Raw genomic sequence first — 13,054 nt, forward strand, 5'->3', positions numbered from 1 at the left:
TTACGGAGATCCTCCTGCCTCTGCCTTCCGAGTGCTGAGATTAAAGGTGTGCACCACCACCACCTGGCTGAGAAGGAGTTTTAAAAACTTTTCAGAGGGGGTTAGGAAATAATATGTCCATAAGCCAATCTATTAGGAGGGAATTTTTGTTATTGTTGTTACTATTGTGAAATAATCAACCGGAAAGGAAATGACATTCAAAGTACCTGTGATGTTTTACCTGCAGTTAGTGTCAAAATGGGAGCAGATCACTGGTTCCTCAAGGGTCCCCAGCACGCTCACTTCTTTCTTCTTCTTATTGCCCCAGGAGGTCTCCAGACAGTGGACTGGGTGCTCTTTCTGAGGGTTGGTTGTATTTCCGGGATGGTGTTGGGCAGGCTTAGACACATGCTTCCCTTAACCTCATGCCATTGTGGGACCCATGACCATAATCACAGTGGCTGGAGGAACAAAATCAAAAAGCACGTGACACCGAATCTCACCATTGTCTGGAGCTCGCTGAGAGTCCTGATTTTTTTTTTTAAATATTTATTTATTATGTATACAATACTTTGTCTGCGTGTATGCCTGAAGGCCAGAAGAGGGCACCAGACCTCATTACAGATGGTTGTGAGCCACCATGTGGTTGCCGGGAATTGAACTCAGGACCTTTGGAAGAGCAGGCAATGCTCTTAACCACTGAGCCATCTCTCCAGCCCCTGACAGTCCTGATTTATCTCCTTTCCTTGGCCATGTTCTTTTCGAGACAACTTAAAGTTGGCAGCCCCTCCCCAACCAAGCACCCAATCATTTGAATAATCTAACCCGCACATGGGGTTATATCTCTTTTGGGCCTCGTCTGTGTTTGTTGACCAGGCCTTTGAGTCTAGGCTTCTCAGTGGCCTTCGTTTCTTTGTCAGGGAAGTGAGGGCCTGGGGAGAGGAGAGCCCTTGGTTCCCTGACAGCTGCAAACTCTGGTGTGAATCGGTAGAAGAGCAGCAGTTGGGTCACTGGAGAGTGGGAAAATGGAACAGGAGGTCCGAGTCATTGTTGTCTCATCTGGACTCAGTTCCTTCTTGTTGGTCTCAAAATGAAATAGCAAAACAAGCAAGAATAAAGAAAAATTTGTGTGATAGCTGGGCGCTGGTTGCTCAAACCTTTAATCTCAGCATTCAGGAGGCAGAGGCAGGTAGATCTTTGTGAGTTCAAGGTCATCCTGGTCTACAGAGTGAGTTCCAGGACAGCCAGGGCCACACAGAGAAACCCTGTCTCAAAAATAAAACAGAGAAACCCTGTCTCAAAAATAAATAAACAAACAAACATATAAAAATAGAATTAAAAAGTATTTCTGACTCCACAAACCCTCTAAGTCTTGGGAAGGGTCTTTGGGCAGACTTCTCTGGAACAGACAGACAGACAGGCAGCAATCCTGACCTATAAGGAAATATACCACCCAAAGGGGTGTGGCTTCTGTGCACAAGAGAAGCGCGAGCACCGACCACCGCAGGTTCCTTCCTTGCTCTTCCTCAGATGAGCTGATCGCCTATGAATTGATGAGAAGAGAAGCCGAAGCAAACCGAAGACCCCTTCCCGAGCTGGTGCGAGCCAAGATCCCCTTCAGTGCCTGCCTCCAGGCCTTTGCTGAACCAGACAATGTGGAGGACTTCTGGAGCAGTGCCCTGCAGGCGAAGTCTGCAGGGGTGAAGTGAGTAGGGCTGGCAGTCCCTCGGGGAGGTGGGGAGCAGCGGCAGCAGAGGGGGCTGGGTGTTCTGGGAATTTGTGGATGCTGTTCATGAGGGTGGGATGGATTGCGATGGTCACCTGTAGCTGTTATTCACGCCACTCGATGAGCCTGACCAATAGGACAGTCCATCCTGTGATTCGGGTTATGTGCTGGGTGGGGGAGTGTTCACCTCCCCACCCCAACCCCCCCTTTTTTTTTTCCAAAAAAACCAAAATTGTGGTTTATTCTGCAGTTGAAATTTGCCTTTTTTTCCTCTCTTGCCATGAGAGTAGGGTTGAGAAACACCCTTGTTCCCACGTGGCAAGAATGGTGACTGGTAAAGAAATCCCCAAACCACTCATGGCAGCCTTCGATATTTAAACCCCGGAGCAGTATGTTGTAGTTTTACAGTTATGTTTTGGCATAGGCCTTAGTTGATTGTGTGCCTCTCGGGGAAGTCTTGGGCATGCTAGGTGGGCATGAGCGTTTGCATGGTGAGCCCCTTACAGCCCAGCTAGGAGATACGTCATGTTCATATGTGAGCCTGGCTGTTAGATCCATGCAGTCTTTTTCTCCACTTGATAATCTGATACAGTCAGTGCTTGCTAACACTCTTCATGTTGCCCCTTGAGTGGGGGAAAGAGACAGAGTAAAGAGCTGCTGGGAGCTATGTCCATCCAGTTCTCCCTGTTTACCTTTTAATTGGGAAGTCTGCTTCCTCCTTCTCTACACTCCCCTTCCGTGCTGGAGATTGAGCCCAGGATTTCATAGATGCTAAACAAGCAAGCTATCAGCCAGCTATATTCTTAGCTGCTGGAAGCTTGTCTCTGGAATTTTACCACTGGGGAATGTTCTTGGTCTCCTCTTGAAGGGCAAGAGTGAGGTCTGAGTTGACAGAGTGAGGGGTGCAAGGCTGTGGTGCCCTGCTGTTTTCCCCTACAGCCTGATTGGCTCACAGGGTCGGTTGCTGTCTGCAGAGCCTTCAGGATCCTGTTTGCTTCAGGTTAGATGCCACATGTCAGAAACAGGAAAATAAGACCATTTATTTCAAAGGTTAAGAGTTAGAGACACATCTCCGTGGCAGAGGGCCTGTTAGGTGTGTACGAGCCCTGGGTTTGTTCCCCAGTACTGCAGAAAACAAAACAAAACAACAACCACTCCAAAAATCCAGTCTCCATATACCTCAGAGCAAAATCAGAGAACCCAAAATAACAAAACAAAGTAAAACAAAACCCAACAAAAGCCCCATTTTTTATCAAATTAACTTTGAAAAGATCCTCATGCAGATGAAGGATAGTAGCCATTCATTCTGTTACCAGCGGTCTGTCCTTAGGTAAGTTTTGTCGTAGGGACTGCTGATGTGTGTGTGTGTATGTGTGTGTGTGCAAGCATGTGCAGTGTGTACAGGTACATACTTACCTCATGGTATATGCGGAAGTCAGAGAACAACCTTCTCCCACTTCTACCTCGTTTGCCACATGGCCTCTCTTGTTTTTCTCCTTGCGTATCGCAGCCGTTTCGCAGCCAGGCCTGTAAGTTCCAGGGATTCTTACGGCTCCACCTTGCACCTCACTGTGGGAGCACAGGAATGATTGAGTGTATCACTGTCTGGTGCTATATGGTTTCTGGGTATCTGAACCCAGGTCCCTAAAGAGCCATCTCCTCAGAGCGCATATGCTTTTTCTAGGTGTGAAAAGAATTAGCATTGTATCACAGTTGTTGTTATATGAAGTCACAGTCCTTGTGGGACAGAAAAAGATGAGAGCTCCTAAAATACCCACCCTTTACAATTTCCTGAGGCGCTTGTGATGAACTTGCCGTCAGTGGTATCTTTTATTATTATTTCTGTTGTGTTTTGAGATAGGGTCTTGCTATAGCCCAGCCTCCCACCCCCCAGTTATCACATTTAAAATGCTCTTAGTGGTGTGAGGTAGGCTCCTTTTGTCTCCCACTTCCCAGAGGGGTCACTGAAAAGAGAAGCATTTGGCCAGCAAGTGGCCTGCTTGGGAGACTGAACTGGTCTGACTGCACTCCTAACCCAGGTTTATCTGTGTTACCACCATATTATGCGCATGTCCATATGTAGCCATGCTTAGTGTTCCTTATTATACTTTATAATGTTCCAAATGCTAATCTCGGCATTTGGCAAAGCCAGCTAGTGAACTTCTGGGAATTCATTATTTTTAATTTATTTTTTAGCCATGTAGGCTGTAATTTGACTGACATTTTGTTAGTGTGAGGTCTTGAATTTTCCTTTCGTTAGACCCAGAGCCTGAACATCCAGGAAAAGGCATAAGGTATCCTTGGTGGCCAGGTGTGGTAGTACATCCCTGTAATCCCCAAACTGGGAAAGCTGAGGCAGGAGGATGGTTGAGTTCACGGGCAGTCTAGGCAACTGAGAGATATCAAGGTCAGTGTAGACTACACACACACACACACACACACACACTGCATTACAAACAAACAAACAAGCAAACAAAGAGTAGGTCAATCTTGGTGCGCCTATAGGTCAGGATGGACCAGAAACAGTGAGCCTTTAAATCAGTGGTTCTCAACCTGTGGGTCTCGACCCCTTTGGGAGCAACCCTTCCACAGGGGTCACGGAAGACCATTGGGAAATGGAAACAAAGATACATTATGATTAGTTGTAGTAGCTAAATTACAGTTATTAAGTACAACAAAATAATTTTATGGTTGGGGGAGAGTCACCACAATATGAGGAACTATATTAAAGGATTAGAGGCATTAGAGAGGTTGAGAGGTTGTTTGGAACATCCATTCACCCACCAATATACTGCTCATAATAGGCAGGGAGCGGGACAAGATCCAGCTCCTGTCCTTGAGCCAGTGTGGCTGTGGAGGAATTTCATTTCCTCCTTGTCATTCGGGAAAGATGAGCGCAGTGGGCTCAGAGCGGACTCTCCAGGTCAGCAGCACAGTGACCTTGACCAAAGGACTCTCCTCCCAGTACCCTGTTTCCTATCTGTAAAGCACTGATAACAGAAGTATTTTATTTATAGAACTGAGGAGGTCCAAGGGAGCTGAGGACAAGTGCTTTGCAGGGTCCCTGTCAGTAGTTAGGATGGGTGGTGTTGCTATTGTCATTATTGTGACCTTTCGTGCACATGTGCACGCGGGTGTGTGTGTGTGTGCGCACACGCACGTGTGCACGAAGCCTTGGATCATGTGACCGGCATGTGGTTGATTAGTTATCTTATTTTTGGCACATTTAGTAGAAAGCGACGAGTACTCTTTTCTACTTGGCAGGTTTTTAGCACTATGGAGCCGATCATTTTAGCCATTGCGGCTTTTATTTTTCCCTTAATAAAATTTCTCCATAGCATTTAGTCTTAGCTGTAATAAGTGGGCAATTGATGTCTTAAATGATGCCACTAGGCATCAGGTAACCGCAGACCCAATAGTAGTGCCAAGACCTGTTCTGAGCACCTGACTAACTTAATTCCCGCAGCTTTTTAAAAATGTAAATTAAATATCCATACAGATTTTTTGGATATATATTCTGATAATCTTTATTTAAAATGTATATATTTCTAAGAAAAGCTATACAGATTAGGTTTAGGAATAAAAGACTATGCAAACGTTTTGTTTATACTTATTCATTCTTCTTTCACAAAGCACCGTTTATGACATTGTTGGATTTAACTGTGAACTTGATGTCCTCTAACTGCTGCTAATGAGTGAAAACTCTTACCTCTCTCTCGAGGAACCTGAACAGATAGATATGGAGCAGTCTCTTTAAGTGTTGTAATAGGAGCGGTGGGGCTGCGTCCCGGCACCCGGCCGCCTGCATGGCTTTACCTGAAATAATTACACGGAAACTGTATTCTTTTGAACACTGCCTAGCCCATTAGTTCCAGCCTCTTATTGGCTAGCTCTTACATATTGATCTAACCCATTTCTAATATTCTGTGTAGTACCACGAGCTGGCTTACCAGGAAAGATCTTAACCTGCGTCTGTCTGGAGTGGGAGAATCATGGCGACTGCCTGACTCGGCTTTCTTTCTCCCAGCATTCTGTTCTGTTTACTCCACCCACCTAAGGGTTGGCCTATCAAATGGGCCTAGGCAGTTTCTTTATTAATTAACCAATGAAAGCAACAGATTAATACAAGACCCACCTCCGTCATCCAAGTGTGGTGGGTTTAGGGCCTAGGTTTTGAAGACACTCGTCTTTGAAATGTGGCAACAATTTACTCTGCTGTCTTGTATGCTGAGGTTGGTAGTTACCTGTACCAGTCACGTCTTCCATAGTTTCCCCATCCTCTGTCCAACATCAGACTGATCCCCTGCCATGACCCTGTTTTCACACAGCTCTTTAGCATAAGGGTCTGCAACTGTGGCTCCTAACTCCCCCTTGGCATGTCACTGCAGCTCTGGGGCAGGGGCGTTGGCTCAGTCAGTAAAGAATCTGAGAGGGAGAGCCCGCCTGTTGGAGAGAGCCCACCTGCATTTGGTCTCGGGGCACTGTGTAAAAAGCTGAGCATGGTGATGCGTGCCTGTGTACATGGTGCTGGGGAGCGGGGATGCAGGAAGATTCCTGGGGGCAGTGGAGAGTGAGAAAGGCAGTTACCCCATGTTGGCCTTTGGTCTACACATTCCTGCTGTGTCCATACACATGAACATGTTTCTCTCTCTCTCATATCCCCCTCTCTCCCTTCCACTCTTTCTCCACCCTCTCTCCTTTCTCCACCCTCTCTCGCACACACCATCCAACAGTTAGAAGGTAACTTTTTATTTTTGCATCAGTTGAAGATGCTGCAGCAGCAGGTGAATTTTGTTGGTTTTGATAAACCGGAGGTCTTGGCCTCACTTCCGTGAGGATGATGTTTACTGAGGCTTCTCAGACAACCAGAGAACCTGACTGAAGGAACTATAAATTTCTTCCAGGAGCCAGGATAATCCTAGATCAGTTCCTTGGCAGGACCAATCTCTTAGCTGCCTTACGTTATGGCCTGTTCCCTTCTGCTGTCTTCGTGATAGAAAATTTGAGACACAGCAGGCTATGTAACTTGTCTGGGGGAGAATACAGGCCAGTGATGGCCTAATCCAGTGTCCAAGACGTTAGGGCTGGCAGAATTCACTTCCCTTTCTTAGGACAGTACTGTCTGGTGTGTCGAGAGGTTCTTCACTAGTGTGAGCACTGCACAGCCAAGGTTGTGCACTAGTGTGGGCACTGCACAGCCGAGGTTCTGCACTACTGTGAGCACTGGCGGCAGATGCATGAGTAAGCTCACTTCTAGATGGGCCAGTGATTTACCCAGATTTGCAGTGAATTGCGGAGCCTTCTGAAGCCCTTTCTGCTATTTATGGCCAGCCTGTGTTGTGTCTACTGTTCTGCAGTAGAGGGCAGTACTACATTGATGTTTGCCTTGTGTGGTCTGGGAAAAGATGTATTCCAAAAAGAAGGCAGTGGTTCTAATTCAAAAGGTGCGGGTTGGAGGCAGCAGCTCAGAATCTTTTATTTTGAAACGGACCCACTGTACCATCCATGGCTCATTTTCTGTACTTGATTTTAACCAAAAGACCGAGAAAGGATGTGGCTCATTTTCTGTTTACATAGACAGCCAAATAGAATCTAATGCTGGAAATGATGGGTAACTGAATGAGCTGGATCAAAGGCATGAATTTGATGTACAAATTGATTAGTTAGTCTATGCGTAAAAGTGAGAAACCCAAGCCTAGGACATTGGATCTTTCTTTTGAAGTGAACTCAGAATTAACATGTATCAGTTTTAAAATGTAAGGTTTAGTGGGCTCAGGAGATGCTTCAGCAATCAAGAGCGCTTGCTGCTCCTGCAGAGGACCTGGGTTTGGTTCCCAGGACCCACATGGTGGCTCATAACCACTTTCAGGTCAGTTCCAGAGGACATGGCCCCCTTTTCTTGCCTTTGCAAACACCAGACACAAACATGGTGCACATGCACACATGTAGGCAAACCCTCATACACATAAACCAAAATCCTTTAAAAGGCAAGACTTAGGTTTATATGGTTTAGATAATTGCTCGCAAACAGAGCTATGTGCCACCTGAGATTCGGGTATTTAAAGAGGTGCTGTAATGTAAGGTCAGCCTAAACCCAATTCTGGTCCGCCTCCCTTGCACAAGCCCATTGCCGGGAGGTGGTGATTCTACATCTCAGTGAAGCAGGGCTTCTCTGCATCACCTGGGGAATGTCACAGACACGGAGCATGCTTGACTGACAACACCTACAAGTACATACATGGAAACCCCGCAAGAATGCTGGGAAACCAAACGGCTGAAAAGCCCTTTTCTGAAAGTCGCAGCAAAGCGCTCACTGTGAAACAGCTGCACTCCTTGCTCACGTGGCTTGCATCGGCATTTTCTTTGGTGGAGAGGCCAGGAGGTTGGAGCTAATGGCGAGTAGCCATGCACCGGACGGTTGTCCAGTTCCTCCTCACAGGGCCGTCCTTGGCGTTGCCAGGCGCCTCCGACAAAGCTGCCAGTGAGCTGTCGACTGCATTCACCTTTCTTTCTGCCTTGTTTGATTGATCTCCCCCTCTTGTGTTTCCCAGAACATCTCGCTTTGCCTCATTCCCTGAATACTTGGTAGTGCAGATAAAGAAGTTCACTTTTGGTCTTGACTGGGTTCCCAGAAAATTTGGTAGGTATCCTTTGCATGCTTTTGCTTAAACTGTCGAATGAGCCACTTAACAAGACATGGCATGTGAAAGAGGCTGTCAGGACCCCTGCCCCCGTCACGCCCATCCCAGTGTCTCTGTCACTCCCACCTTTCTCTGGTCTCACAGCCTTCTAGAAATACTGACAATAAGAAATGCCACATGCTGACCACCCCTTCACTGCTGCGCTCTGGAGGGACCAGGTTCTAAGAGGGAAAGTGCGGTCATCACAGTGGCGCATCCTGGATGGAACTGTGCATCCTTGTCACTTGGGACCTTTGGGAAATGCGGATGCTAACTGGCAGATGCAGGGTGGGCTGAGAGAATGTGTTTCTAACCCACCCCACTTTTCTCTGGACTCACAGCCTTGGGTTGCCATGACTACTCTAGATACCACACTTGGAGTAGGGGGAAGTTGGGGGGGGGGGACAGCGACAGGGAGACACGATACAGGATCCTCCTAGCAGCCTTCCCCTGCCTCTGAACACAGCAGGTGTCCCTGACATTCATCGAAATCATATAGATTTTACTACCAGTGACACGGAAACAGTTGCTTTGTTCAGTAGAAAGAAGAATGTGGTTTGGGCTTCATGTTACTTTATTCTCACCCATATGCAAGGCCCTCGGTCACTGTGGAAGGCTTCGTTTCCAGACAAGGCGTAAAGACCATTTCTTCCACTGCCAGGGTTGAATCTGACAGGTCTTAAGTGGCTCCAGGAGGTGCAAGGATGTGTATTTTGCCCTTGATAGCTTCTCAGGTAAGGGCTTCAGACTGTTTGCCAATCTCTTAGGGACTGTGTTTGAGCATTTCTGCAACTTAGCATTGCAAATCTTAGGAGTCATCCAAACACTGGTAGAAGGGAACAGGAAAGAGGACCAAACCCAGCCAGGGTGATTTCCTAGGGATCCTGCGGCTGGTGGTCATACAGTGACAGCTCATCCTTTGTGCGGGGCTATTTCTGATTCCCAGGAGACCCTTGGTTTTCTTGTGGAGGAGGTTAGGGTACAGAGAGGGTCTGAGAGCAGGGCACTGATCACTCTGTGCCCTACTGACTTCTGGTGGGGGGGGGAGGCGACTAGATACTTGAGAAGGAAAACTTTTGACTGATTTGGACAGTTTTCTTTTTGTTGTTGTTCTTGGGATTTTTGTGAAGGAATAAAAATGAAATCAGATTTTTTGACTGAAGGAATCTCAAGGAAGGCCTGGACTTTTCTCTTCAGGAACAGTTGTATCAATGTTGTATGTCTGACCTGTGTTTAGTTCTACTGGTCCTTAAAATTTAACTTTTCAAACTTAGCTTTTGTTCTTGAATTATTGTCACATTTATACTTACTTGTTTAATTTGTTTTTTTGAGGCAGGATCTCATGTAGTTCAGGATGTCTTTGAAGTTCCTGTGTAGATGAGTCTAGCCTTGAACTTCTGATCTTCCTGCTTCCACTTCCCAAGTTCATGTTTAGAGGCATGTGCTACCATGCCCAGCCTGCTTTGCTGTCTTGAGTAGGATTTACATATCGGCCATCATTTGGAGACAGTTATTCTTCAGGCCTGAAGGACGTAACCCTGAAATTGGAGTTGAACCCACTTTTGTTCCTGTTTGCGTAGGTGCAGCCCTAAGTCTCAGGTGCTATTCAGTTTAGAAATGTTGTATTTGGTAAGTCAAATGCCACTGAGCCAAGAGGGTTTTGTCTTTCTCCCAGAGCACCCAGGGGTAGACACAAGGTTCAGTCAAGTTGTTTTGAGTTTTATCATTTGTAACTTAGAATCATCACAGTTTCTCGTACGATCTGAATAAAGTATGAATTAGGAGTTCTCAAACTCAAATGTGCAAACAGGGGCAGGGAAGGAACATGTAGGAAAGAAGAGCTGCTGGGTAGAGGAGTACACAGCCTACTGTCACGGTGGACACACACAGCCTACTGTCATGGAGGACACACACAGCCTACTGTCATGGTGGACACACACAGCCTACTGTCATGGAGGACACACACAGCCTACCGTCATGGTGGGCATACACAGCCTACTCATGGTGGGTGTACACCCTACTGTCATGGCAGGCTCCACTGTGTGTAACAACATAGTTCAGAAAGACGTCCTCCTCTCCCATATGCATGATGTGCATGTTTGGGGCAGTCCAGAGCAGTGGGGTCAGTGTGAAACGGTCACAGAAGCCATCATTGTCCAGAATAAGCTAAAGGGAAGCTCAGATGGTTAACACAGGAAAATGTACTGCAGCTTCATGGTTTTTGAAATTGAATTTATATCCATATTTAAAAAAATTAAATCATGTGCATATTTAAAAAAGCACAAAACGAAGTGCGTCTGGACCACGGGTAGCCTGGCTGCTAGTCTGTGATCACTGACTTCTCTGACCTTTGCTGTCCAGTGTGGCACCTCTGTCCCACCACTCTCTGCCCTTTCCTTGAGCCTTCCATTAACCTTGTGGCTTGACAAGTCTCTTGTGCTGAGCGTCCTTTAGGCTGCCTAGATGCATGCATGCGGTGAACTCAAACAGATTTATAATGAACTGATTGCGGACTCTGGAGAGTCCAATGAACATAATCTTTTGTTTTGCAGATGTTTCTATTGATATGCCAGACCTACTAGATATCAGCCATCTCAGAGCCAGGGGCTTACAGCCAGGAGAAGAGGAACTTCCAGACATCAGTCCCCCTATAGTCATTCCTGATGACTCAAAAGGTACCATCTTCTGCTGGAAGGATGCTCCCTGCCTCCCACCTTCCTCCAGTAGGGGTAGTTACTATTCTATAGTCATTCCTGATGACTCAGAAGGTACCATCTTCTACGGGAAGGATGCTCACTGCCTCCCACCTTCCTCCAGCCAGGGGTAGTCACTATTCCAACACTAATCTGCTCCCTGTGAGGTCATCGACCTAGATACATAGGAACAAAGCATGGCCGCACTGCACACTTCAAACACATATACTCTGAGTCATTGATTTGGGGTCTTGGTGGCTCCTGAAAGGGCTTACAGACAGGCAATGGTGAACGGCAGGGAAGTCTCAGAATAGTTTTTCTTACTGCTCATATCAACAATGTTCAGACCAGAACTCTTGATTTGCAAGTAGACAGTGTTCTTAGAAATAAATGTAGGGATTGAAACTATTTAGCTCACTGAGATGTCAGAACTTCTTGTTTTATTTGTGTCTAAGTGCCCCAAACCTACTGTTTTCCCTTATTACTGTAATGAACGATGTTTTGCAGGTGGTGTGTGTGTGTATGGGGGGTGGGTAACCAGGAGTGAGAGGGTCTGGGAATGTCCTGGACTGATGTGGTTTCTTTTTTCTAACACTATTGGCCATGGCTAGCTGTCATTTATAACCTGTTCCTTCATTTTCAGATCGCCTGATGAACCAGTTGATAGACCGTAGGTATCTTTAAAAATGTTTTTGGTGTCTTACATTTGTTACTAGTATGACATGTTTTAAAGATTGGTTTATTTTTATTTTATACACATGGATGTCTTCTCTATATGCATGTCTGTGTTCCACGTGAATGCCTGATGCCCACAGAGGCCAGAAGAGGGTGTCAGGTTCTCTGGAAATTAGTTAGAGAGGGTTGCGAGCCACTATGTGTGAGCTTTGGGAACAGAACCTGAGTCCTCTGGAAGAGCAGTAATTGCTCTTAACTCTTCAGTCCCCTAGTATGACAAGCTTTTCTGTGATAGTTCAGCAGAGAAGTTTTCTGTGCTGGATACATGCAGCTGTTCCTGGGTGGAAGGGCCTGTAAATTGAATAAGCAACAAATCTCGGCCAACAACATGCTGCGTAAGTGGGCCTTATGGCTCAGGAGGGTTAGTGTAGGCTTGAGAGCCAGCAGTCCTGGTGGCGGGGGGATCCTTGGCTTTGCTGCTTAGGACTGTGTGGCCTGAAAGGATTTATTTTCTGCTCTGTATGTCCCTGTTACCTCATGTGTAAACTGAGGTAGTAATACCATTTCTTCTCACGAATAGCTCAATAGTTAGATGGCATAAAAAGAAGTCAAATTAAGTCCCAAGGAAATGGACTTCAGGCAGTCTGTAGAGAAGGGGTTAAAGAGTGATGAAGGCGGGAAGTGGAAAGTTCTGTTTCTCACGGTGGCATATCCTGCTGTGCTCTGCAGCCTCAGACATTGATGAATCCTCCGTGATGCAGCTGGCGGAGATGGGCTTCCCTTTGGAAGCTTGCCGCAAGGCTGTGTACTTTACTGGAAACACGGGAGCCGAGGTGGCCTTCAACTGGATTATCGTGCACATGGAGGAACCTGGTAGGTGGCAATATGGGAGCACTTTAGGCTTCATATTCCCAAGGGTATATCCCTAAAGAGGAGTTTTCAGATGGTGAAATGCTGCAGTTTGAGCAAAGTCACCATCTTAATCTTTTAATCAACAGCTTTCTTGAAATAACTTCCCCCTTTGAGGTGTCCACGCTTTTTGATCAAAAGATTAGAAAGATATGGTGTCTACTTCAAGTTTGAAATAGAAAACTAAAGAAATGGAGGCCCTCTTCTTAGCTTCTTGTTTCATCTACTTTCTGAAGATGTCAGTTATATATCCATCAAAAGGGTACATTCACGTGGATTTTAGTCACATCACAATTAAGCAGCTGTCTAATTCTAGTATACCCAAAAGAAATGCTATAGACTGGAGCCATCTGTGGTAGTTTGAATGTAACTGGCTCCCATAATCTCATAGG

The 13,054-nt window shown here is 46.2% G+C and overlaps 1 protein-coding gene across 2 annotated transcripts in view; it reads left to right on the forward strand.

Annotated features, from left to right (window-relative positions):
* Positions 1-13,054, forward strand: part of Usp13 (ubiquitin specific peptidase 13) — a 113,310-nt gene that overhangs the window by 79,136 nt on the left and 21,120 nt on the right. For both annotated transcript variants that reach the window (XM_057756900.1, XM_057756901.1), the window contains 5 exons: positions 1,510-1,684; positions 8,257-8,345; positions 10,938-11,060; positions 11,722-11,748; positions 12,483-12,626. In XM_057756900.1, coding sequence (XP_057612883.1) covers positions 1,510-1,684; positions 8,257-8,345; positions 10,938-11,060; positions 11,722-11,748; positions 12,483-12,626 — 558 coding nt within the window. The remainder of the gene's footprint in view (positions 1-1,509; positions 1,685-8,256; positions 8,346-10,937; positions 11,061-11,721; positions 11,749-12,482; positions 12,627-13,054) is intronic.

This window comes from Chionomys nivalis, chromosome 24 (assembly GCF_950005125.1).
Source record: "Chionomys nivalis chromosome 24, mChiNiv1.1, whole genome shotgun sequence".
Lineage (NCBI taxonomy): Eukaryota > Metazoa > Chordata > Mammalia > Rodentia > Cricetidae > Chionomys > Chionomys nivalis.